The following is a 26,788-nucleotide window of genomic DNA, read 5'->3' on the forward strand; positions in this document are numbered from 1 at the left end:
CCAAAGGGAAAAGCAAGGAACAACTTTTTGAAAAGAGTTGCACCATTCACTGAGTGTGTTCTAATTTGCTTCAGAAAGAAAGGCAGACACAAATGGCTGCCACAATATTCGTGCTTTTATGACCTTCCTCTGTTTGGGCTCCAACGTGACATACAAGTGCTGTATAAGCACTTGAAGATGAATAAGGAAAACTTGTTTTTCTTTTTCTTTTCTATGAAAGAGAACATTCTTCCACACAGAGCATAGGAGGAAAGTCTCTCACGACCTTTGCTGACCTTGGAAGAACATGAGCCAAAATGACTCCTACCTTTATAAAACAGTAGTTTTTCTATGATTTTCACCAACCTGACTGCATAGATTCTTGGCTTCCAAATGTGCAGAAATTCTACTCCTATTTTCATCATATTACGATATAATAGATCTCTCTTTCCTGGTCTCACAGAGTCCAGTCCTATAACTAAAAAGATGCCAAAGTCTAAACAAAGAAGTACTTTTGTCCTAGGAAGTATGTTCTGCTTTTATGTTGAACATTAAATATGCGGACAAGACAATAAGGAATCCCAAAATTAGGACAATAATTAAATATAGAAGTTAAAGGAGACATTGGCAGAAGTTAGGAATGAGAAGGGTGGTAACAACTTCTGGAACTAAAATATAAAACCTGACATTGTGAAAAAGGAATGTTTTGTGCATTCTTCAAAAGGAATCTTTTTGAGGGTTAGAAAGAGTTCCCCCTAAAGAAAAACAAATAGTCTATGTATTGTCTCTTTATATGAAAAAATATTTGAGGTAAAAAAAGCTGAACTGTATTTATATATACATCTAATTCAAAAGGCATCCTCTTTTCAATATTTCCTTCAATAAATTGGCAATTTATTCTCCCCATTTATTTTCTTAATTTCTCTTTCCCATGTGTTCTATTAAATGCAGCATATAATAACTTACTTGCTGTTATAAAGAAACTCAGTATGACACATTTTACATGAAAATATAAATATTCTATTTATCTGTTTTTTAGGTATTCAAAGCTATGTAAAAGCTTTTTCAATAATCACTTTTGTAAATGGTACCAAGCAAAATTTCTGTTATAATTAGAATCAGGAAACTGCATTAGGTTCACAAAGAGAGGAGGAGAGTCTGAGTTTCAGAGGCAGACAGGATTTGATTCTGACTTGATCACTCTCCAGCTGACTTGTAACAGCGTGGAGCAAATAATACTTGATAAAGCTGTGCTGCTTAATGAGACAAAGTATACAAAGGACCTGCATATAGCGGATATCGATAAACGGCTAGTATTGTTGTCTCTAAAAAGAAAAGTTAAAATGCAGAATAGTAAAGGGCCTTGGAATAGCTGCTTACCACGTCTGTGATTAGCTGGAAGGAAGAATTCCATGTCCCCATCACCACTACCACTGCCATCAACCCTAAAGAGTTCAGTCACTTCCCAAGGAGAAACACAGAGTCACGACCCACACAACATACATTGACACAAGGAGAAAATTGAGAGTTCTTAAAACATATCCAGCAAAGAGGAAAATTCAGAAATACTAGACATGCATTCTTTCAAATAAAACAGATTAGGTGGTAATGGTATAACACTAGTCAAGCTACCAAGTTATAAAACGTTCATTCATAGCTTCAGGAAAATATTCTACATAGGTTGCAACTGGCACTTCCCATCTCTGCCAATTTAACTAGTTTTATTTTTAAATTTTCCCTTTATAGCAGTGTAAATCGTTTTTATCATTTATATAAACATTTTTAAATATTTGTGTGTATCTATCAGCCTACACTTAGTCCTATAAACCTGTGACAGTCACCTTCCCACTTACACTATGTGTGTTAGCCACTCAGTCACGTCTGACTTTTTGCAATCCCATGGAGTATAGCCCACCAGGCTCCTCTGTCTGTGGGATTCTCCAGACAACAGTACTGGAGTGGGGAGCCATTCCCTTCTCCAGGGATCAAACCTGGGTCTCCTACGTTGCAGACGGATTCTTTACCATCTGAGCCACCAGAAAAGCCCACTTACAACTAACTCAAAAATTGGGGAAATGCATCTAACATTTCCCTCTAGCCACACACTTAAGTTCTCACATTTCGGCATCTAGACAAGTGGTCTAGAAACCTCGGCTTCAGCCCTGGCTGTGACAGACACCAGCTGTAAAACCTTCAGCCAGTAATGAAAGCCCTTGGCACCTCACTTTTCTCACCTATAAAAGGTGCCTGCTGCTTTTTATACAGAACTGCTGTAAAAACCAAATAAAGGATATCGTAGAAAATGAGGGACCTTGGCAATATATGAAGACTGGTTCTAACTTTACTTCCACTACATCTCAGAAGCCAACCATTATTTTACCAAGCAATAATTTGCAAACAAAGAAGGCAGGAAGGGCAGTGGTGGAAAAGGAATAAGAGGAGCAAGATGCCATCCACACCATATGCTTCTACCATATCCTTGATTGACATGTGAGCCTAAGGTCTGCCCTGCTCTTCCAGGCTTCCCCTGCCCGGGTCTGGGATACACCAGACATGAGAACTGATGACACCCAAAACCTGAAACAGTCAACGGATTCCAGGGAATATCCAGTGCATGGCTCTGCTTTCGTATTAACCACAGGTTACAAGGAAGAGGGGCGAAATTTAATCCCAATGTACCCTGACTAGCATTGAACACCTACTCGGGTGGCTGTCCTATGTAGAATGGGTCTTATAGGCGAAACTGTGGAATAAGGATTTCTCCTTTGTTCCCCACAAAAGCTTAGTTCTACAAGCTATTTCACCTCTTAGGCAGTCCAGCTATGACTCGAGGAATGGAGGCCAGCATCTAGGTTCCTCTACCTCCAATCCCCACTCAAGGTGGGCTGGGAGGATCAGATTCTCTGGCAGTACTGCCAGCTTAGGACAGTGCAAAACTGGTTTTCAAATGAGTACTCATGCCCAATAACACACAACAATATATTTTCTAGAGATATAGAAGGAAGTTCCTCTATAAAATCACAAGTAAACACTATGATCACAAATAGAATTTCTAAAGAAAATCTGATGTTCCTTATCAATCAATATTAGGTAAGGCTCACTAACATTTTCTCTATTACCCAAGTAGTTTTCACTAGAAGTAATACAAAAAACAACTTTTCAAATACTTTACAGAGACTTCTGATTAATGAAGTCCTTTCATGAAAATAACTATCTGGAAATGGGAGGACTTGTCTCTTTGAGACAAGCAAAGTTGCTACTGTTACATGACACCAGCCCAGCAGGGTGTCCAGCTTACTTTCGCTGTTTTATGTAGTCAACCAAGCTGTGGTGCTATTTAATCATTTCCCTGACTTGTCCTCTCCTTTGGTTTCACCTGCGCTTTGGGAGAATAGGGAAGGAAAACATGGGGAAATTCTGTCATATTTACCCCAAAGTCTCATTAATACTAAAAGACAATCTTAGTATTTCTGTCCTACCCAATTTCTCCCCCTTGGATGGCTTATTCAGTACTATGACTTTCCTCATCAAAACAAAAAATAATAACAAGATAATAATACCAGCTTTTGTAAGGGAAGAGACTGATCTGATGAATACCAACTCTCAAATTGTTACACTTATAAATAAGGTACACATCTCATGTATTCTATAAACCCCCAGCAGCACCTGATAATCAAACACAGTGATACTTCTGCAAAGAAACATATACAGTTAATCTATCTGGGATAAATAAAGACGATAAGCAGCCTCTCTTCAATACAGAGGAGTTTTGCCACAAAATGGATTTTTGACTCCAAAAGTCTGTGATAAATCAGAGTTTTCAGTATATTAGAAATGAGAATATTGTTAACTTGCTTTATTGATAATTACTTCATAACAGATTTCCTAAAGGGATTAATTTTGATCTATTCTACAATGGATATAGCTAAAGGAGCTACTGTGAAAACTGAAATGAGAAAGAAGGAGAGATGATTTTAGAGGTACCTACTATGAATGATAACTATAATTTGGTGATTCGGTATAATTAAATTATTTCACTGTAAAAGCACATTAACTTTAGGAAAAGACCAAAGGATACTGAAAGAGGGAAAACCAGCACAATAGGTTAATTCAAAAGAAACTTATTTACTTAATCCACTATCATGGTGAGTGGACAAGTAAACACTTGATATTTTTGAGTCACCATTCTTACCTCCTCCTTCCAAGTTTAACAACTCAACTTTAAAGGATTTCTCCAATTCAGGAATAGAATTATCAGTGATATTTACAGAAATGTACTTAAATCTTTCTCCTGGTTGAAATTCTAAGGTACCAGCAACACTCTGAAATATAAATAAAAGGTTTGTTCATTAGATTATAATTATTTTGTGTATGAATGTATAAGATAAGAATGTTTACTATGCCCCAGATTGTTATAAATACTGAAACAGATGAAGATAAATCTAAAATTGAAAACATTTAAGTGGCTATGAACAGTGATTAATATAAATTCTAAATAAATACTCTCAAACTAAATAAAGTCGTTGGATTTTTATTTCTCTTACTTGCCTATTCATCAAAAAACTATTAAGGCAAATAAATCTGTACAGGTAAAATCCACAAATTCCTAAAAAATTAATTCAATGAGATATATGAAATTCCTTTGATTAAGTATCCTGAGAAGTATGCAGTTTACATCACTGAGTAATTTAAATACTAGGGTATAATAATAATAATGGCATTTTCATTCCAAAAGTTTCCCCTAGCAATAATAAATATTGATCCACTGGGCATTAATCATTCTTTGATCATACTCAAATGAAATTCATAATATAGATTTCTCATCAGAAAAATTCATAACTAAGAGAAAAATAAAGAATTACTTGAAGTCTTAAGGTCTTTTTTTCTCCCATTACCTAATATAAGCATTTTCCCCTCAAGTCATGAGAATAAATTTTAAAGACGTTTAAATTTTTCTGTGGTTAGGTTTTGTGGACAACTATATTTCATCCTGTGGAACAATTAATGATCCTAAAACTAAACTGAGGAACCCAAGTACCAATCCACTTAATCACTCATTTATTAATTTTTTTTACAATATCTTCAAACACATAGCATTCGCATGACATCATTTAGGATGCTTAGGATTCAAAAATAGTCAAGACGTATCTCTATCTCCATGAATATATTCCAGAAAGAGTGTTAAGCACAGGATAGAAAACAATGGCTATAGAAGACATATGCAGGCTCAAGAGAAAAAAAGTACCTTTGCCTAGTGTCCAGTTATCAGAGGAGCAATTCTACAAGTCTTAACAACAGAAATAACATTTGACTGTCTTAGGAAACCACAGTATTTAACCCTAGCAATATCTTACACAATTGGCCACTCCCTCACTCTCTGGTATTCCATGATATCACACTTTCTGTTTTTCCTGCTTTTTTGGCTCATCCTTGTGTTCTTTGCAATTTTAACATTCTCCTAGGACCTGAAAAAGCCATTCTTCATCAGGTTCTCTCTAGACTCTTTCTCTAGACAAGGCTATACCATATTCTAAGCTTTTAATGTCATGTATACGTTTCCAACTCCCAAAGTTCTACTGGCAGACCTTATTTTATTCCACTTCACTTTATTATATATTGCAGACAGTTTTTTTGTGTGTGTGTGTGTTTTTTGTTTTGTTTTTTTTTTACAAATTAACAGTGTGTGGCAACCCTGCACAGAACAAGTTTATTTGGTACCATTTTTTCTAATAGTGTTTGCTCACTTCATGTCTCTGTGTCACATTCTGGTAATTTCTGCCATAGTTCAAATTTTGTCATAATTGTTATATTTTCTATTGTGATCTGTGATCTTTGATGTTACTATTATAATTGTTTGGAGGCCTAGGGAAAGACACCCATAGAAAATAGCTAATTTAATACATGTTGCATGTGTTCTGACTGCTCCACTGACTATCCATTTCCCCATCTTGCTCCCTCTCCTGGGGCCTCCTATTTCCTTAGATACAACAATATTGAAACTAGGCTTATAAGTAACCCTACAATGACTTCTAAGTGTTCAAGTGACAGGAAGAGTCATATGTCTCTCACTTTAAATCAAAAATTAGAAATGATTATTAAGCCCAATGAGAAAGGCATGTCAAAAGCTGAGATAGGCCAAAACCCATACCCCTTCAGCCAGATAGTTAGCTAAGTTTTAAATGCAAAGGAAAAGTTCTTGAAGGAAATTAAAAGTGCTACTCCAGTAAACACATAAATGATAAGAAAACAAAACAGCCTATTGATGATATGGAGAAAGTTTTAGTGGTCTAGATAGAAGATCAAGCAAGTCACAACATTCTCTTAAACCAAACCCTAATCCACAAAAGGCCCTAACTCTCTTCAATTCCATAAAGGCTGAGGGAGGTGAGAAAGCTGCAGAAAAAAGGTCTGAAGCTATCAGAGGTTAGTTCATAAGGTTGACAGAAAGATGCCAACTCCACAACACAGAAGTACAAGGTGAAACTGCAAGTGCTGATGCAAAAGCTGCAGCAAGTTATCCAGGAGATCTAGCTAAGATAATAAATGAAGGTGGCTAAACTAAAGAGGCTTTCAATGTAAATAAAACAACCTAATATTGGAAGAAAACACCATCAAAGACCTTCAAAACTAGAAAGAAGTCAATGGCAAGATTCAAAGCTTCAAAAGACAGACTAACTTTCTTATTAAAGGCTAATGCAGCTGGTAACTTTAAGTTGAAGTAAATGCCCATTTACCATTCCAAAAATCCGAGGGTTCTTAAGAATGATGCTAAACCTACTATACCTGGGCTCTATAAATGGAACCCTAAAGCCAGGATGACAGCACATCTGTTAACAACATAGTTTACTAAATATTTAAGCCTAATGTGGAGAGCTACTTCTCAGAAAAAAAAAAAAATCCCTTCCAAAATATCACTGCTAACTGACAAGGGACCTGATCATCCAGGAGTTCTAATGGAGATGTACAAGATTCATATTGTTTTCTTGCCTGCTAACACAACATTCATTCAGCAGCTCATAGCCTGAAAACTCTCAGAAAGGTCTCCAAAGGTATTAACTTTCTGACAGTTATGGAGGATAAAAATATATTTTCTCCTTTTGTTTTAGTTATTAAAGAAAATGATAATCCAACTGGCGACAGAAGATGGCCATATATGTCAAATCCACAACTAACAGCATACTCAATAGAGGAAAGCAGAAAGCATTTCCTCTAAGATAAGAAACAAGACAAGGATGCCTACTCTCACCCCTTTTATTCAACAAATAATTTTAGAATTTGTCTGAAACACAGAAGACCTCAAATAGCCAAAACAATTTTGAGAAGGACAGAGCCGAAGAAATCACATTCCCTGACTTCAGACTATACTAGAAAGCTACAGTCATCAAAACAGTATGGTACTGGCACAAAAACAGACACAAAAACCAATGAAAGCAAAAGTAAACAAGTCAAAACTAATAAAACTTCCAAGCTTTTGCACAGCAAAGGAAACCATCCACAGAATGAAAATACAACCTATCAAATAAGAGAAACTTTTTCCAAATAATATGACAAATAACAGATTAATATCCAACATATATATACAATTCAGACAACTCAACATTAAAAAAAAACTCAATTTAAAAATGGGCTAAAGAACTAAACAGATGTTTTTCTAAAGAGGAATGTAGATGGACAAGCACATGAAAAGATGCTCAACATCGCCAATCATCAGGGAAATGCAAATCAAAACCACAATGAGATATCACCTCAACACCTGTCAGGATGGCTGACATCAAAAACAGCACAAATGACAAATGTTGTCAAGGATGTGGAGAAAAGGGAACCCTCATATGCTACTGGTGGGAATGCAAATTGGTACAACCACAGTGGAAAACAGTAACGAGGTTTCTCAAAAAACTAAAGATAGAACTGTCATATGATCCAGCAATTACACTCCTGGATATATGTCCAGGATATATATTTGCTGGATATAAATTCACTAAAGGATATAAATTTACTATTTCGAGGAGACAGCTATATTTCCATGTTCACTGAAGCATTATTCACAGCAGCCAAGATATACAACCTAAATGTCTGTCAGCAGATGAAAAAAGAAAATTATATAGATTCATAAATACACTGACAGACAGACAGAAAGAACAGAATATTATTCAGCCTTAAGAAAAGAAGGGGTCTTCCCTGGTGGGCCAGTGATTAAGAATCCACCTTCCAGGGAGGGGGCGTGGGTTCCGTCTCTGGTTGGGGAACTAAGATCCCACATGCCAAGTGGCACAGACAAGAAAAAGAAGTAGATTCTGTCATATACAACAACCGGGATGAACCTAGAGAACATCATGCTAGGTAAAATAAGCCAGACACAGAGAGACAAATACTTCATGATCTCACTAATACGTGGAATCTAAAAGAGTCAAACTCACAGAAGCAGAGACCAGCCTAGAACAGTGCTTGCCAGGAACTGGGGGAAGGGGAAAATAAGGAAATGTTTACCAAAGGATACTTCCAAAGTTTCAGAAATGCAAGGTGAATAAGTTCTGGAGCAGTACTATACTGTACACCTGAAATCTGCTAAGATGGTAGATCTTAAACTTTCTGAAAGAAAGTGAGAAAGGAGGGAAGGAAGGAAGGGAAAGAAAACATTATCTATGTGAGGTGATGGATATATTAATTAGCTTGACAGTGGTAATTATTTCACACAGTATATGTATATCAAAATATCAAGTTGTAAATCTTAAATATATATAATTTTGTCAACTATACCTCAATAAAGCTAAAAAAAAAATTTTTTTTAAAGAACATCAGTATAAAACTAAAGTATTTCTTTAAGAGAATGCAGAGAAGACAGTACTAAGCTGAGGTGAGATGCCCCGTGGAAGGTATTTCATACCAAACTACCTAAAGATGAAATAAATGTCAGGGTAAGAGAAATATAACTTGCCAAAAAAAAAATCAGAAAACTTTGCCAACTGCAATACGGCCGAAATTAATTGAATTCACTTAGCCAAGTTTTCTGGAATTTGGGAGAAAAAGTATGCACAAATTACTGAAGACTACACCCTTGTACAGGTCTTATTAGGAATAAAAGGGAAACCAAGATAATTAATATTAAATTTAAAGAAAAAGATTCTTTGGGAAAACAAATGTTGAAGGAAATAAAATACTTCCTGTGAAGTATAGCCAAGAAGAAATTATGAGCATTCACTTAATATGAGAGGTGGTGATAATAGGACTACATAACAGTCATTCAGGGTTGCCATATATGAGCCACATACAGTACATGACACTTAAAACTGCCATCAATCCTCAGGGTGACCTGCCCAACAGATAATTTCTCTCTCTTACCAATAAGGAAACTGAGGTCAGGAAAGACTGAGTCTCCGTTAGGCCACACATTTAGAAGCTCAGTTTAAACCCAGTTTCCAAACTGGTTTTCTTTTTTTTGCCAGTACCACACAGGTTCTCACTTGGAGAAAAAAATTAAAATTGAAATGACATAGACATATAATTTTTTTACAATTTTGGTTGTGTTCGACAGACACAGACAAGGGGATTCAAAATGTGTACGAAATATAATTTTTAAATACGTATGATTAAAATCTAGAAGATTAAAATAATATGATGAAGACTATGACAGATAAACTGGACGAGAGAAATCAATGCTAAGTCACTTCACTCGTGTCCGACTCTGTGCGACCCCACAGACGGCAGCCCACCAGGCTCCCCCATCCCTGGGATTCTCCAGGCAAGAACACTGGAGTGGGTTGCCATGTCCTTCTCCAATGCATGAAAGCAAAAAGCGAAAGTGAAGTCACTCAGTCGTGTCCGACTCTTAGTGACCCCATGGACTGCAGCTTACCAGGCTCCTCCATCCATAGGATTTTCCAGGCAAGAGTATTGGAGTGGGGTGCCATTGAAATCAATAGGATAGCTATTTAAGTGTCAGACTTTGGGGGATGGAAATACTTTAAATTCACATAAATTTAAAGGCTTCACATAAATCTCAAACCATCAATGCTTCTTTTCCTTGTTTAATAAGTTGCATGCACAGTGCCAAGCCCCTTGCAGTCCTCGAAGGGGACTGTGTCTGTTCTACAAGCGTATGTGCTGCTTCAAAAGGATGAAGGGATTTACCTGGTAGTCTTCAGGACTGAATGCTGTCAGCGACACTGTTCTATATTCTGCCATAACCCTCCCCAGGAGCCCTTGTGCACGGACGACCAACAACCTAACTTCTCCATCTTCCTCCTGCACGGTGACGTGGGGAACACTGCTTGCAGGCAGGGTCATTGTGTCCTCAGGCTGCGGAGGCGGCCCAGTGGAGAACTGTAGCAAGCCTGGCAGATACAAAGAGATGCAGGGCATATTTGCCCCAGTTATCTGTGGAAGAATTTCATACACACTTGAAACAATCTTACACAATTATTTTGATCACCAGGATAAAATTCAGAGGGCTCTCCTTTAGAAAAGACCTCAGTGATGATTTGATTAACATGCTTTTGACACAGAATATGATAGCAAGCTTTCAGGATATTAAAAACTAAAATGACAATTTTCCTTGTCTCTATCCAAAGAAAACTTTTTTTTAAAGGAAACGTCAATAAAAAGAACAGTGATGGAGTTTTACAATATATACTATCACACATTTACTCATATATTGGTCTCTAGAATCCATCCTTAAACATATAGCAAAACAAAATTAATGGCACCCCAAAGGACTTGCAATTCATTTTTTTTTTAATTTAAGTATGAAAATGAGTTGAAGAACTTCCCAGGTTTCCTACACAGATTTTTTATTGGATGGTTTCCTACAAAAGAACTACTACTTTTCAGTGCAGAAAATAGTCTCAACTTATAACAGACATCTGTTACAGTCACCCAACTAAGAAAATTATCACTTTTCAGCATAAGACCAAAAGAAATGAATACAAACAGACAGTGATAACTCTACTTCTTGAAGTCTAACAAAACATAAATTACAAAGTACTTCAATCAGGTGTTAACATATCACAGTAGGATAGTTTTTAAAACTAAAACTTTTGATAGCCATGAATAAAAATATTTTGATTTTCACTTAAAATAATCCTGCATATACTTTACAAAATATATTTTTAAACTTTAGAAATTGGTTCTTATATTTCATACACATCGTCCCTCAAAATGGCAGCTTAGAAGTTCAAGAGCTTAGAAGGTTAGAGACCCAAATGATTTTTCAATCATTTGCAAAAGTCCCTTAAACTCTTAACAAGAGCAAGTATACCCAGAGAAGGGAACACTATTCCTGCACAAGGCCTTGGTTACCATATGGATGATCACTCGCTTTGATGGTGATATCTGTTGTTTCCTTTTCAGGGTCTATGCTTGCACCACTGGTGGGAGTCGAACCTATTTTCCCATCTCCAGGAATCGCAGAAACCAAGGTCACACGGAAATACTCATTAAGCTCAGGAATATCATCATCAAGGACATAAATATTCAGGACCTTTAAATACAAAAATCCAGAGGCACTAAGCAATGATGCAAATAGAAATTATTTACCACTCAACCAGAAGAAAATAAAGCAGCCAACTGAAGTTACTTTCTCACATGAGAGATCTCTACAAAAACCTATACATCAAAACACAGAGTGAGAGAAAGAGAAAGATCTGAGAAATTAACTCTTTAATCAATAATGGGTACTGAACAGTAATATTTTCTATATAAAAATATCCTAGTTACGTATTAATATCATAGCATATGTGATATAGTGATATACCCGTATCATATATTCTTTGTACCAAAGACAGCAGTATTACCAACCTTAGGGTATAGAACTCCTACTTAAGAAACTGCACATTATCTGTTAGGATATGGTAGGATTGTAGAAAAGGGCAACATGTCTAGTTACTGCCTAAGGAAAGTCTGACATGCTAGAAAACAGATTTACAATAGACCCTCGAAGTCTGGCACACACAAACTACCCAAAAAACATTTGGAAAAGAAATAGCAATAATTCAGCCATGCTCTGCAAAATGTAAGTCAAAATTAAAAGTGAAAAAATGATTCCCCTCTCTTCTATTAATTGAACAAGCATGTTGATATCTACAATGGGCAATTTCTAGTCCAGAGACTTAGAGTCTTCTGTAGGAGAGAGACCTGTGGAAAAACATTTAAAATGTAATGTAAAAATGTCATAGAGTTTTGTACAAACTAAACTGAGAACAAAACAATCCGCTCTACCCGTGTCTCCTGTATTGCATTTCCTGTATTGTAGGTGGATTCTTTTCCCCTGAGCCACCAGGGAAGCCTCCATCTAGTAAAGGTTTTACAATAGACAGGTTTGAAGCAAGTCTTAATGAATTAGTTGCAGTTGTAAGTAATTATGGGGAAGGGCAAGTAAAAGAAACAAGAGCATGAAAGAATAAGATATCTGGGGAACTACAATTAGACACTAAGGCTGGAGTGAGAGGGAAGGCTGGATGGATAAACAGAGGTCAAGATTATAGGGACCTGTCAGGGATCATTAGAAAAATGAACTTCATTTCATAGAGAGTAAAGCAAAACTGAAGAATCATAAGCAGGAGACAGACAAAATGAGAACTGTGTTTTAGAATCAGTACCAAGGCAGAACGTAAACAGAGTGGACGGAGCCAGAAAGGGTGCAAAGGGCTGAGCTAGGAGGTGACGGACCAGAAATACTGAGGTTCTAAACTAGTGCAGGGACAAAGGAGATGAGAAAAAGAGATGGATTTGAGATTTGTTCTGGAAACAAAAGACCCAGATCTTAAAGACTCAGCAAAGGGAGTGAGGTACAGAAAGGAATGACGTATGATTTCCTGGTTTCTTCGAGAAAGGAAGGTGACAACCGTCTGAAAACAGACTGTAACTCCAAATGCAAGTTTCAAATACTAGTCATTGGGCCTAAAATCATTTGGAGAGCCTTTTTTCTAATGTAGTTTTTCTAGCACTAGGCCTAAGATAGAATCTGAATTTGGTTTCGATGTTCATTTTGATCAGAATTTTAATTAATAAAGTAATATATGGAATGGCCAATGTGCTCAGAGGAGAAGCATGAAACTGACACTTCTACTCAACGCTTGTCATTGTTCTTGAGCTAGAGAAAACAAAAAGTAAACTTAAGATTTAACACATCTCGCCCCATAAAGCAAGCTGACAAATGTTACTACGAAAAGCAACACCAAAACATCAAGCTGTCCATTAAAAATGAAGCAATTAATAGTTTTTCAAGTGTTGAATGATACCAAAGTAACTGCTCATTTTAGTGAAATGAAGAGTTTCAAACTGAAGATCATATCAAGCTATAAATGTATTTCACACAGGGACTCAGTATATAAATCAGCGTTTCCCTTTATTTTGCTATACCTTGTACTTTCTATTCTATTTTTAAAATTTTGATCATAACTCACTAAATTGATTTCATAACTAACAGACCATTTAAAAACACATTTCAAGTTCTTGCATTGTGGCAAACACAAACACACACTTTTAGACTCTCTGGCAGCTACGTTTCTGGATGCAACTTAAGTATACTTTTAAATACACTCCCTCAGATATCTAGAAAGCAACAGCAAAACTACTGCTGTCTGTGCTGGAAAGCACAGTCACAGAGCATCAGCAGACACCCCAGGATGCAGTCTCTGGCTTGGTAAGACTGAGAAGCTGCTGCAGACTCAGCAGGCATGGCGCTGTAAACCAACACCTTTACTCAGTGCTTTTACTGTTGCTTTAAAGTTATGGGGAGGGAGGTGGGAGGGGGGTTCATGTTTGGGAATGCATGTACACCCGTGGGGGATTCATGGCAATGTATGGCAAAACCAATACAGTATTGTAAAGTAAAAATAAAAATTAAAAAAAAAAAGGTCAATTTATTTTTCAAAGTACTTGTAAAATGATTGAAGAAATTACTTTAAATAAATCTTGAAAGCAGCATATATGACTATTTGCCTAACCAAAATCTTATTTATTAACTCTGATCTCTTCCAAAATATATGTGAACCCACTTTATAAAACAGTGGTTCCCAGTTACACCTTTATTTCATAGCTGGTAAATTTTCCAGTAGAAAAATTTGAGGATCAACTCTGTTTTCCAAGGAGGAACATTAAAAAATCACCACATATTGCTATTATTATTTGGTCTGAGTATTTCAAATCCAAAAGAGAAATGAAAAAAACATCCAAAAATAGTCCTTTAAATTGAATGATTTCAGCCTCATGAAAACTTACTCATAGTCCTCATTTTATCAAATATCAGTAAAAATATTTATCATCACTCTCTCCTCAGACTGCTTTTGGGGAACTTTTGTTTTAACATTTTTCCTTCTTTCCCCCAAGTATTGATATTCGGCCACTCTTCTTGAGCTTTAACTCTTCGAATCTTAAGAATATTTTAAGTTTGCCCTAATTTTATCTTTCTCATCCAGTCAACGCCTAAGTCCCTTAAAAATTTCTTCAAAGATTACATTTCCAAGTCTTAAATATTTATGCTATTTATCACTGATGACCTATAAGCTATCTATATTTCTAATGAAAAAATATGCTGATACGAATATTCCAACATACAAGACTAAAAGAATGTAAGAAAATTTCTGATACAGGAGAAGGTCTCATTTTGATTTCACTTATAAGAATTGTCACTTATTTCTGAAGTATATATTCAGAAATCAGACTCTGGTTCACAGCAAGTTTTTGGTAAAACTGGCGATCTTTTACTTTCAAAACAAAGAAAAATTACCTATTTTCCCAAATTTAAAAATAAAATGAGATTACATTTAAAAGAATTCCTCTTGGCTGACTGACAGAATTCTTAATAGTACTGAATTTTTAAGCATTAAGAATTTTGCAGTTTCTCACTGTACTGGTAATAACAAAAGACATGTAATGATAAACCTTCATGCTATTCCATTTTTATTATATGTAGATTAAACAATAGGCAAAACTATAACTGGTGGCTCAGTGGTAAAGAATGCCAACGCAGGAGAGGCAGGTTTGATCCTGGGTCAAGAAGATCCCCTGGAGAAGGAAATGGAGGAAACCTACTCAGTATTCTTGCCTGCAAAATCCCTTGGACAGAGCAGTGTGTGGGCTACAGTCCACGGAATCACAAGAGTCAGACTCAACTTGGCAACTAAAACAGTGACAAAATTATAACACACATTATTCAACATTCTTAATGTTTCTTTTGCAAAAATAAATACAAAATATTTTAGACCATGAGATATACCTAATCACCTAAATATTCTAAATTGTTTAAAAAGCAGGACGCTAAAAATAAATGACACAACAAATGGATAAGGAGAAGCTTCCCAAGAGGTTTTCAAAGAAAGAAAGAAGGTAGGGTTTACCTCTGATCTCTGCCAAGGAAGGAATGTGATACTTCCACTGACATTAGCAAAATCATCAACAAGGTAATTAACACCATCAGATTCGATCTGTGAAATAGTGTAAAAAACATGCACATAATCCAGAGCTCCTCTGGTTCGCTCCACTACACACGAAACGGTGGATCCCTCCTCTGCAATCTGAAATTGAACATAAACTCTCTGTAAGTATATACTGATTCAAACCAGTGATAAAATTACAAATGCGTTCATGAAATTCTTTCACCATAAACTTTGTTCTCAAACTTTCTACATCTGTAAGAAGGCCTCTACATTCTTCCAGATATATCTCTGATGGCTAAAAAAGTATTTACAATCATTGATTTTTCAGTTCTATCCTTTAAAAGGATAAATAAACGCAAAACAGCAATAATTAACTATACCATGTAATTCATTCATTGAAACCTCTCAAGTCTGGCACTATGCTAGTTTTTTTTTTTTTTTTTTTTTTAAGCACAATCCTTTTTGTAGTAAGTCTAAAGAGGAAAACAAACTCATGATTTTATGATGAGTTCAGCACTGAAGTTAAGGGTAGAGAGTGGGAACATGGCATCAGGGAGAACTTTTTAGGCATAAACATAAAAAGTAATAAAGAGTATTTGGTGAAATAATTTGGAGGTGATACAAAGTATCCAGTGGAGAGAACCTTGACAAATTCCTGGTGGGGAGACAACAGGTACAGAAAGGCACTGATACCATGATTAATATATTTTTGCTATTTCTGACATAAATACATTTATGTGTGTTTACATACACATGTGTGCATTTTTTCAAGTGGAAAGCATTTTTATCTATACCTTAAGATAATGTTTAGCAATTATATGGAGTAGGAAATTAGAATATCTTAGGTCTTCATATTCTTGTTCTCCCAATTCTATTTTTATAGTACCAAATACATAACTCATAAAAAAAAAGAACTAAAACTGAATAAACAGAGCTCAAACTATAAATCTTAATATATAATGTCATTTTTAAATTTTTCATATCAATCTTAAGAACCTCTGATCAACATTAAATATAGCTATTTTGGTGCTAACATCAGAGCTGAAGAAAACAGACTTGAAATTTGTCTGCTAATAGGGAAGAGTCAGTTATCAAGAAGCACAGAAACACCAGTTGTTCCAGTAAACCCACGGAGTTTCACTGAGCATCAACACCCCTACTGCCTCATGGTAGACAAGATCAAGCATCCCGGGGGGCAGTATTGCTTAACTCCTTTATTTGCCTGTTCATCCACTAGCAGGAGTCCAAAGTGACCATATGGTTGTTCAGAAACAGCCTTTAGTCTGTTTCCTGATGGACATATTCTGTCTCCAGGTCCAACCAGAACTTCTAATCCACTGGAGCCTAAAACATGGGAGCAGGAGGTGATGGAGATTCAGTCCTACCTCTTGCTTCCTATGCTCATGTGGTCTAATCTCTGGAGACACAAAAATAGTTATCAGCCACTGGGTACACATACAGATCCTAAAGGACAGCACCCAACCCTTCAAGATGTTGTCCCTGAGCTGGTACTTTGGCTGAGTTTTCAACAGGACATTCCATTGTTACACTAAGCCCACTGCTTCAGGTGATGTTGTACATACACAGACAATGGAATATTAGCCGTAAAAAAGAATGAAATACTGCAATTTGCAGCAACATGGATAGACCTAGAGATTATCATACTAAATGAAGCAAGTCAGGGAAAGATAAATATTATCTGTCATCACTTATATGTGGAATCTAAAAAGTAAAACAAATAAACTATTCACAAAACAGAAACAGGGAACTCCCTGGTGGTCCAGTGGTTAAGAATCAGGCTTGTACTGCCATGGACCCAAATTCAATCCCTGGCCAAGGAACTAAGATTCCACAAGCTGTGTGGAGCTGGGAAGAAAAACAAGCCAGAAACAGACTCACAGACACAGAATGCTTATGTTTACCCAAAGGGAAAGGGCGTAAGAATAAATTAGGAGTATGGCAAAACAGATACACACCATCATATATAAAATAAACAACAAGGATTTACTGTATAGCGCAGGGAACTACTTCATGCAAAGATGGGCTCAATAAAGGACAGAAAGGGTATGGACCTAACAGAAGCAGAAGACATTAAGAAGAGGTGGCAAGAATACACAGAAGAACTGTACAAAAAAGATCTTCACAACCCAGATGATCATGATGGTGTGATCACTCACCTAGAGCCAGACATCCTGGAATGTGAAGTCAAGTGGGCCTTAGAAAGCATCACTACGAACAAAGCTAGTGGAGGTGATGGAATTCCAGTAGAGCTGTTTCAAATCCTGAAAGATGATGCTGTGAAAGTGCTGCACTCAATATGCCAGCAAGTTTGGAAAACTCAGCAGTGGTCACAGGACTGGAAAAGGTCAGTTTTCATTCCAATCCCAAAGAAAGGCAATGCCAAAGAATGCTCAAACTACCACGCAATTGCACTCATCTCACATGCTAGTAAAGTAATGCTCAAAATTCTTCAAGCCAGGCTTCAGCAATATGTGAACCGTGAACTTCCTGATATTCAAGCTGGTTTCAGAAAAGGCAGAGGAACCAGAGATCAAATTGCCAACATCTGCTGGATCATCGAAAAGGCAAGAGAGTTCCAGAAAAACATCTATTTCTGCTTTATTGACTATGCCAAAGCCTCTGACTGTGTGGATCACAATAAACTGTGGAAAATCCTGAAAGAGATGGGAATACAAGACCACCTAACCTGCCTCTTGAGAAACCTGTATGCAGGTCAGGAAGCAACAGTGAGAACTGGACATGGAACAACAGACTGGTTCCAAATAGGAAAAGGAGTATGTCAAGGCTGTATCTTGTCACCCTGCTTATTTAACTTATATGCAGAGTACATCATGAGAAACGCTAGGCTGGAGGAAGCACAAGCTGGAATCAAGATTGCCGGGAGAAATATCAATAACTTCAGATATGCAGATGACACCACCCTTATGGCAGAAACTGAAGAACTAAAGAGCCTCTTGATGAAAGTGAAAGAGGAGAGTGAAAAAGTTGGCTTAAAGCTCAACATTCAGAAAACTAAGATCATGGCATCTGATCCCATCACTCCACGGCAAATAGATGGGGAAACAGTGGAAACAGTGTCAGACTTTGTTTTTTGGGGCTCCAATATCACTGCAGATGGTGATTGCAGCCACGAAATTAAAAGACGCTTACTACTTTGAAGGAAAGTTATGACCAACCTAGACAGCATATTAAAAAGCAGAGAGACATTACTTTGTCAACAAAGGTCCATCTAGTCAAGGCTATGGTTTTTCCAGTAGTCACATATGGATATGAGAGTTGGACTATAAAGAAAGCTGAGCACAGAAGAATTGATGGTTTTGAACTGTGGTGTTGAAGAAGACTCTTGAGAGTCCCTTGAACTGCAAGGAGATCCAACCAGTCCATCCTAAAGGAGATGAGTCCTGGGTGTTCACTGGAAGGACTGATGTTGAAGCTGAAATGCCAATACTCTGGCCACCTCATGCGAAGAGCTGACTCACTGGAAAAGACCCTGATGCTGGGAAAGATTGAAGGCAGGAGAAGGGGACGACTGTGTTCTACCTCCCAAGGAAGGAGAGAGCTTACAGGACACTGTGGCCGGGTGCCCTGGTGAGCCCCCTCCCCCTCTACGCAAACCTTTAAAAATTTATCCAACACTTTCTGATTTAAGGCGACCACCCCACCTCCATTTGCGCCTTCCAGGAATTCCCCACTTTGCCTCCAAAGCCTCCCAGAACATTGCCTAAGGTTGAAAAAGATACAGAGATTTTTTTAAAAAAACAAAGGCGCTTTTAAAGCAGAAGCATACGCAATATACAGAGCCTGCTCCTTGCAGAAACCCCCCCCAGGGGGCCTCACCCAAGCAAAAAAAAGAAGAAAAACAATCGTAATAAAAAAGATTCTACAAATAAAAAATGTTTCTCTTGTGGCCAAATGGGACATTTTTGCTGGCAATGTCCTGCTAAACAGAGACAACAAGCCATGCCAATCAACCCCAGATAGCTCAGGACTAGACTTCAGTTCCACCACCGCAGCAATATTAACCCCTCTGATGGCGCTCTAACTTGCCTAACAGGCTTACTCGGACTTTTACAGATACACATATGATTGTTCACAGCCTCCCAACTGTGAGAGGCATGGGAAGCCTAAAACATAGAGCCTTTCAAAGAGTTAAAAGTTATTAGAGTGGTGCTGGTGTAAGATTTCATTATTGGGCCAATGCTTGTTGCTAAGTTCCCATATCTCTTATCCACTGTGCACCTGGGAGTGCGTTAGTTAACATAGTTGGAATGTAAGAAAACAAAATAGTAGCCTTGAAACTAACCACATCAGACTTTTGAGCTAATTGCTTCTTTCTTCATTGTAACTTACTGCACCTTCGCTCCCTGAGAGAAATGTAACTTTGTTTGATACTTTCTCAGTCTGACATAAATTAGAAATATAAAGAAAAAAAAAAAAACACTTGAAGGGAAAATAAGTTTTCTGGTTGAGCAGCCTTTATCAAAAGAGGGTCTTAAAATGTTTCACAGGCCTCCAAGGCCAGAAGATAATGTACACATCATTTGTGGGAAAGGTATAAAATTCCTTTTTGAAAATAAAGCTATTGGGCCTCACGCGAAGAAGCTCGGTCACCCCATGTCAATCATTTTCTCTCTCTCTCTCTCCCCCCTCTCCCTCCCTCTCTTTTTCAGGCTGATCCCTTGCAGCATAGAGGCTCCCTGCATTCACTTATCTGCCCAGGGTTTCTAAGACCTAAACGGGAAGACATTCTGCATCTTCACTCCCTCAGGAGACCGGAGGGTACCTGTGGCCTCTGTGAACAGGGCAAACTCTTTGTCTGGGGGGTTTATTGGTTTTCTATGTAAACCAAGGAATACAGCCTCTTTCTCTCCTCTATTCTCTTAACTGCAAATCCTTTCCTTATCTCTGTCTAAATCTATATATCTCTCTCGCCACGCCATCCCCGCTTCCAATTACCCTGGATCCACCCGGGCTGGACCCCAGCAGATGACAGAGGATGAGATGGTTGGATCATATCACCGACTCAATGGACGTGAGTTTGGGTAAACTCTGGGAGTTCCTGATGGACAGGGAGGCCTGGCATGCTGTGGTTCTTGAGGTCACAAACAGTTGGACACGACTGAGCAACTGAACTGAACAGGAAACTATATTCATATCTTGTAATAACCCATAGTGGAAAAGAATCTGATTCATTGTAACTGAATCTCTTTCCCGTACGTCTGAAACTAACACAGTATTATAAATCAACTACAGTTCAGTTTAAAAACTGGTATTTCAAGGTCATATGCAAATAGTATATTTTAATGTCATGACATAAATGGTATGCAAAGACTGGAAGAGACAATATAGAAGTAAACCTAGATAGAAAAGGACGAAGTACAACCAGCTCTGAAGTAATCCTGGTTTTGAAATGAGTATCCCAATACAACTGACATATCGGGAAGCATTCTAAACATAACATGGATTTCACATTTCTTTATGTAAAACTTCATCCGTTAGAAAGATGGCAAACACAGAAAACTGCACCAGCTGAAACAAGCTACAGGGGCGTGCACACCTACCTGCTACCTCGGTTCAGCATGTGTATTATCAGCCACTTATCTGCATCTAATGTGACAACTTTCCCTCTGATTTCAAATAACACTCCTTCCATCACTTAACTGCACTTTCCCCACTTTTACAAACAAACTTAACATTTTTTTAAGGTATACATTCCATACTTGATAAGCATATTTAAGACTTAAAAACATTATGTAAACCTATTCTTTACTAGGTCCCTACATTTCAATTTCTCTACTACCTACCAATCTGGGGGGGTCCTGTTCTCCTAACCCATCTTTCCCCTAAGTTCTGTGTTTTTCATTATGTGATTTGCCATAGTGTGGTGATTTTTAGGAACCCATCAATCATGTTATGTGAGGACTAACTATTCTGAATGTGATTTGCCATAGTGTGGTGATTTTTAGGAACCCATCAATCATGTTATGTGAGGACTAACTATTCTGAACGTGGGGCTCTCCAAGCCTCAGAGGCTGGAGGGAAGAAACAACAGACAGACACAGGTGTTTAACATAGTACCTAATTTAGACACTAACATCAGCATGTTCATCACAGCCAAATGGTACACAAACACGTGTGTGCTGGAAAGAGCGCAACTTTGCGGTCACTCAGTCCTGGTGGACTGTTTCACTCTGTCATTTACCAAGCGTTCTCAGTCTCAGAGATCGCTTCTTAGAATGAAGATCACAAAGTCTCATGGGTTTTGGTGGAAGTTAAACAAGTGCTTTACATGGTCCCCAGTAATATAGTTAAATGCTAAGAAAAAAAAACCCTTACATTTCTTCCCCTTACACTGCAACCCCATGGATTGTACCCCAGCAGGTTCCTCTGTCCATGGGGATTCTCCAGACAAGAATACTGGAGTGGGTTGCCATGCCCTCCTCCAGGGGATCTTCCCAACCCAGGGATCAAACCCAGGTCTCTCACATTGCAGACAGATCCTTTACCACCTGACCCACCAGCGAAGTCCAAGATATAGATTAAATAGATCCAAAGATACACTGGGGAGTATGATGTTTCCTTATAGCTTTTTACCAAATCAGTGACAAATAGCCAGGCAGGATATAGGACTAAGCTTTTTGTCTGCAAGAATCACATGAGGGAAAGTTGTCTATTTCATTAAAATCTATCACATACTATTTTCAGTTTTAAAAAGAAAGGCAAAAAAGACTATCCATATTCAATACAATGTGTAAAGATAAATGCTATATATCAAAATTTCATAGAAAATTTAATAACTTAATAATTTATACAATAAAGCAAATTTTAAAGTTTTAATTAGGGAAGAAGTTTGAAGTGTCAAGCACCCATAAAAAAAATCACATAGGATGTTTGGAAAAATCCATCTTAGTAACTTATAAATTTACAGAGAAATGACATAATGCCTGACATTTGCTTTTAAAATTAATTCAGCCAGCAAAGAAAAAAACAAGACTGACAAAAGGCTGATAAACATTAAAACTAGGTGAGAGGTAACTGGGGTGCCATATCCTATTTTTTGTATGTGTATCTCCCACTTTAAAAGATTTTTTAAATTCAGCTTTTTAACCTCCCCTCCCATCCCATGCCAGAGATTCTGACTCAGGAATGGGGTCTTGATTCAGGAAGGGTGTCGAGAAAAATGCATTAGATATTTCCATCCAAGACCATCCACGCACAGCACTTTGGGAAGTAGCAGATGAGATGATGAAATCAGTAATACCAGAAGAGGATTAAGACAGAGAGAATAAGTAATTACAAGATTTTTTCTACTATTAAAATTTTCATCTAATTGACTTTAGAATCATAAAACAAGCAAATGTTCAGGATAGTATATAAAAGGGCATAAAGGTAAAGTCAAGTCAAGTCAAGTCAAGTCAAGTCGTGTCCGACTCTTTGTGACCCCATGGACTGTAGCCTACCAGGCTCCTCCCTCCATGGGATTCTCCAGGCAAGAGTACTGGAGTGGGTTGCCATTTCCTTCTCCTGGGGATCTTCCCAACCCAGGGATCAAACCCGGGTCTCCCGCATTCCAGGCAGACGCTTTAACCTCTGAGCCACCAGGGAAGCCCAATAAAAGGGCATAACATCCAGTAATAAACATCAGAACCACCATCAGTCATTTTTTCACAAGAAGCAACAGCAGCCACTACTGTTTCCTCTACTGAGTCAGGAATTTGTCACATCTTCAGATCATCAGAAAAGTAATTATAAAGGTTAACAGTGAGAAGAGTTTTAGAAATACATTTTCTAAAAAAAATAATACACTATAAGCCATGGCTTGGCTTTCTCTACTGAAACAGAAGATTAAAGCTAAACAAGTACACATTCAATTAATTTTTTAGTTTGTTTCATGCTTGGGTGATGATGTGTGATATCAGATTATATCAGCATCACTTTTATCTAAAGGAATCTATTCACATAACAGATGGCAGGCATGCAAAAGCAAACACAGTCCAAGTCAAATAATATTCTCTTTTTACAAAGATCCTCTCAAAATATCTCTAAATTTATTCTTAAGCCACGAGTTTAAATATATAAAACATAATCCAGGGCCTTCCCTGGTGGTCTAGCAGTTAAGAATCTGCCTGCCAATGCAGGGGACACAGGTTTGATCCCTGATCGGGGAGGATCCTACATGCCACGGGGCAGCTAAGCCCATGTGCCACAACTACTAAGCCCTCACATGTGCCTAGATTGTGTGCTCTGCAACAAAGAGTAGCCCCTGCTCTCTACAACTGGAGAAAGCCAGAGCAAAGCCCCGACAACCCAGTGCAGCCAAAAATAAACCAATAAATAAGTCTTTAAAAAATAAATGCTTAAAAACAAACCAAAAATATAAAACATAATCCAAATATTGGCTGTAAAAGTAAACCAGTAAGACCTGCAATTTCTATGAATCATTAGGAAAGGAAACTTTATCATTATGGGGCATATAAGCTTTCAGGACATTCAAAAATAGTGAGAAAATAAGGTGGAGAGAAAATAACATTGAAAGTACAAAGAACAGCAGAATACAGGAAGGCAACATGAGAACATGGTTACTAGGCAACAGGTCCAACAAAAATCAGTCACCTGTTCAGTAGAGGGCCCTCTTGGAATAAAAAGAACTACTTGGCATACCCCACCAGGGTGCTAAACTACGTATAAGTTTGTTCATTCTTTCAATTAAACTTATTACATATCTGCTATTTGCCAGAACACACTGTACCTGGGTAGGAGGAAACATATCACAGAGTAATGTCATCTCTTTCAAGATGCCAACTAGCAGATTATGTCATATTCTGCTGCTGCTGCTGCTGCTGCTGCTGCTAAGTCGCTTCAGTCATGCCCGACTCTGTGCAACCCCATAGACGGCAGCCCACCAGGCTCCCCGTCCCTGGGATTCTCCAGGCAAGAACACTGGAATGGGTTGCCATTTCCTTCTCCAATGCATGAAAGTGAAAAGTGAAAGTGAAGTCGCTCAGTCGTGTCTGACTCTTAGTGACCCCATGAACTACAGCCTACCAGGCTCCTCCACCCATGGGATTTTCCAGGCAAGAGTACTGGAGTGGGGTGCCATTGCCTTCTCTGTGTCATATTCTACATACTTTCATTACCTGTTTCAGATCTGATTATGCTTTCATTTTAACCTTAATATTACTCTATGTCATATGAATCTATGAAAAATTTAAAAGCATAACGTAACTCAGAGAGAAGTCTTTAAGGATCTCTATTGACTTCAGCATGTTTGAAGGGATAAGAAAAAGTTAACTTTTCAATGTCACTGCAACAACACAGTGGAGAAGAATCTACAGAAATGACAGCGGTTCTTACTTTTGAAAATGAAGCAAGTAACCATAAAATTTAAACTCTGTTATTATACTTGCAGCAATACGCATTGATTATCTGGAAAATATTGGTTCACCTAGTTACACAGATCTTCCAAATGCTGATGCATTTCACTACACAAAATAAGCAAATCACTATCAATAAAAAGCTAATCACTATCAAAATAAGCTAATATCACTTTCAATCTTAACTGAAAAGTCTTTAAGTACTGGAAAACAGTCAAGCTCACTTTAGTTTGTATGATGTTTCAACAACTCTTAATTTTTGTTTGAAAGCTCAAGTTTTTATCACTGGTAATAAATATTATCAGTTGTTTTCCTGGTAGTCACTGGCTCACTTCATTTGTCTCCATAAATGTCTGCCAGGTGCCCAAATCTGAATAACCAAACTTTGTTGGTCATTTTTTCAAGTAAAAAATGGTGTTCCACAAAAAGGGCAGCTAGCTCAGCTCACAACTCTATCTGCATACCTTCCACAATTACCATGTTTTGTTAATGCAGAGAAGTATTTTATCTGTGCTTCTCATTTTATGATTCATGCATGTGCTAAGTCACTTCAGTCATTCCCGACTTTGAGACCCTATGGACAGCAGCCCATGAGGCTCCTCTGTCCAGGCAAGAACATGGAGATGTTAAGGGATTCTCCAGGCATGAATTATGGAGTGGGTTGCTGTGCCCTCCTCCAGGGGATCTTCCCAACCCAGGGATCAAACCTGCATCTCTTATGTCTCCAGCACTGACTGGAGGGTTCTTTACCACTACTATGATACGCAGTGTTAAAAATGTGGGTATTTAAGGGTTGAAATTTTATCAAATGAATGTTTTGTACTCCTTCATCAAATATACTCCAGTGAGATTTTCACCTCTTAAACTACAGGTGTGTGGTAATAAACAATGACAACTAGTACAGTCAGGTTCTGCTGCCTTGATTCATACAAAGGCACTAGCAACTAGCAGTTTTGGCAACTACTGCTTTTGCAGTGCAAATGTCAATTGTCAATAAAATGAAAAAGACATCGTAGTGTTTTATAAAATTAGATTTGATCTATGGGGAACTCCTAAAAGAAGTCAGGAACCCATAACGGTCCTTGGACTTAGACTACACTCTGAGAACAATTTCAGTAAGCAATCAATAAATACTGACGATGGTCATCACAACAAAAATATTTCGCATCACCCTGTCTTCAAATCCCTCCCTGATGAAAGTAAGAGTTTTATACTTCTTAACACTTTCAGGCATGAAAATTCTATAATCTTCTTGACAATCAAATTGCAGTATCTACTATCTAAGACACAACACTTTTGCTGTATTAACCATCTAAACTTTTTCCCAATACAGATGTATATGCTATTTTTCTCTCATGAGGACTTACAGGATAACCAGTCATGTTTTCCTTTTTTTTCCAGAGATTTTACAACTACAGGTGCTGTGGCTCATGTAAGGAAGTTCTATTCTGCAATCAAAGATTGACTGACCCCATTCAAATTCTGAAATATCTTGTAACAAAGGTATATATCTAGATGAAACTAAACCAACACCAACACAATCAATCAAGGGAAATTGTGAGACAAGCCAACACTGAAAACGTAGTATTGAGTTTAATGGCCCAGAAAGCTAGAAGTGAAGTCGCTCAGTCGTGTCCGACTCTTTGCGACCCCATGGACTGTAGCCTACCAGGCTCCTCCGTCCATGGGATTTTCCAGGCAAGAATACTGGAGGGGGTTGCCATTTTCTTCTCTAGGGGATCTTCCTGACCCAGGGATCAAACCTGGGTCTCAGAGATACAGTAATGAACCTTGTTACACTCAGAGCTCTTTCCCCTTCGTGGCAGAAAGGGAAAGCCAATATCTAAGTAGGCTTATAAATAATATAAGGAATTGAAAAGTGTGATCCGTGCTATGAAACAAGTAAAGCTAGGTGAAGGAATGGAGACTGACCAGCTGGGAGAAGTGGGAGGATTACCTTAAATCAAAAAGTCTTCACTGAGAAGATGTCTTTGGAGCTGAGACTCGAATGATTAATTCTGCAGATCTGGAATTAGAATG

At 37.7% G+C, this 26,788-nt stretch overlaps 1 protein-coding gene across 1 annotated transcript in view; it reads right to left on the reverse strand.

The window, feature by feature from the left end:
* ADGRV1 (adhesion G protein-coupled receptor V1) overlaps window positions 1–26,788 on the reverse strand; it is a 542,844-nt gene that overhangs the window by 441,863 nt on the left and 74,193 nt on the right. The window contains exons 22-26 of the mRNA XM_018050044.1: window positions 15,315–15,491; window positions 11,275–11,455; window positions 10,108–10,310; window positions 4,172–4,301; window positions 1,360–1,440 (exon numbers count right to left, since the gene is read on the reverse strand). Of these exons, the coding sequence (XP_017905533.1) occupies window positions 1,360–1,440; window positions 4,172–4,301; window positions 10,108–10,310; window positions 11,275–11,455; window positions 15,315–15,491 (772 nt within the window). The remainder of the gene's footprint in view (window positions 1–1,359; window positions 1,441–4,171; window positions 4,302–10,107; window positions 10,311–11,274; window positions 11,456–15,314; window positions 15,492–26,788) is intronic.

This window comes from Capra hircus, chromosome 7 (genome assembly GCF_001704415.2).
Source record: "Capra hircus breed San Clemente chromosome 7, ASM170441v1, whole genome shotgun sequence".
NCBI lineage: Eukaryota > Metazoa > Chordata > Mammalia > Artiodactyla > Bovidae > Capra > Capra hircus.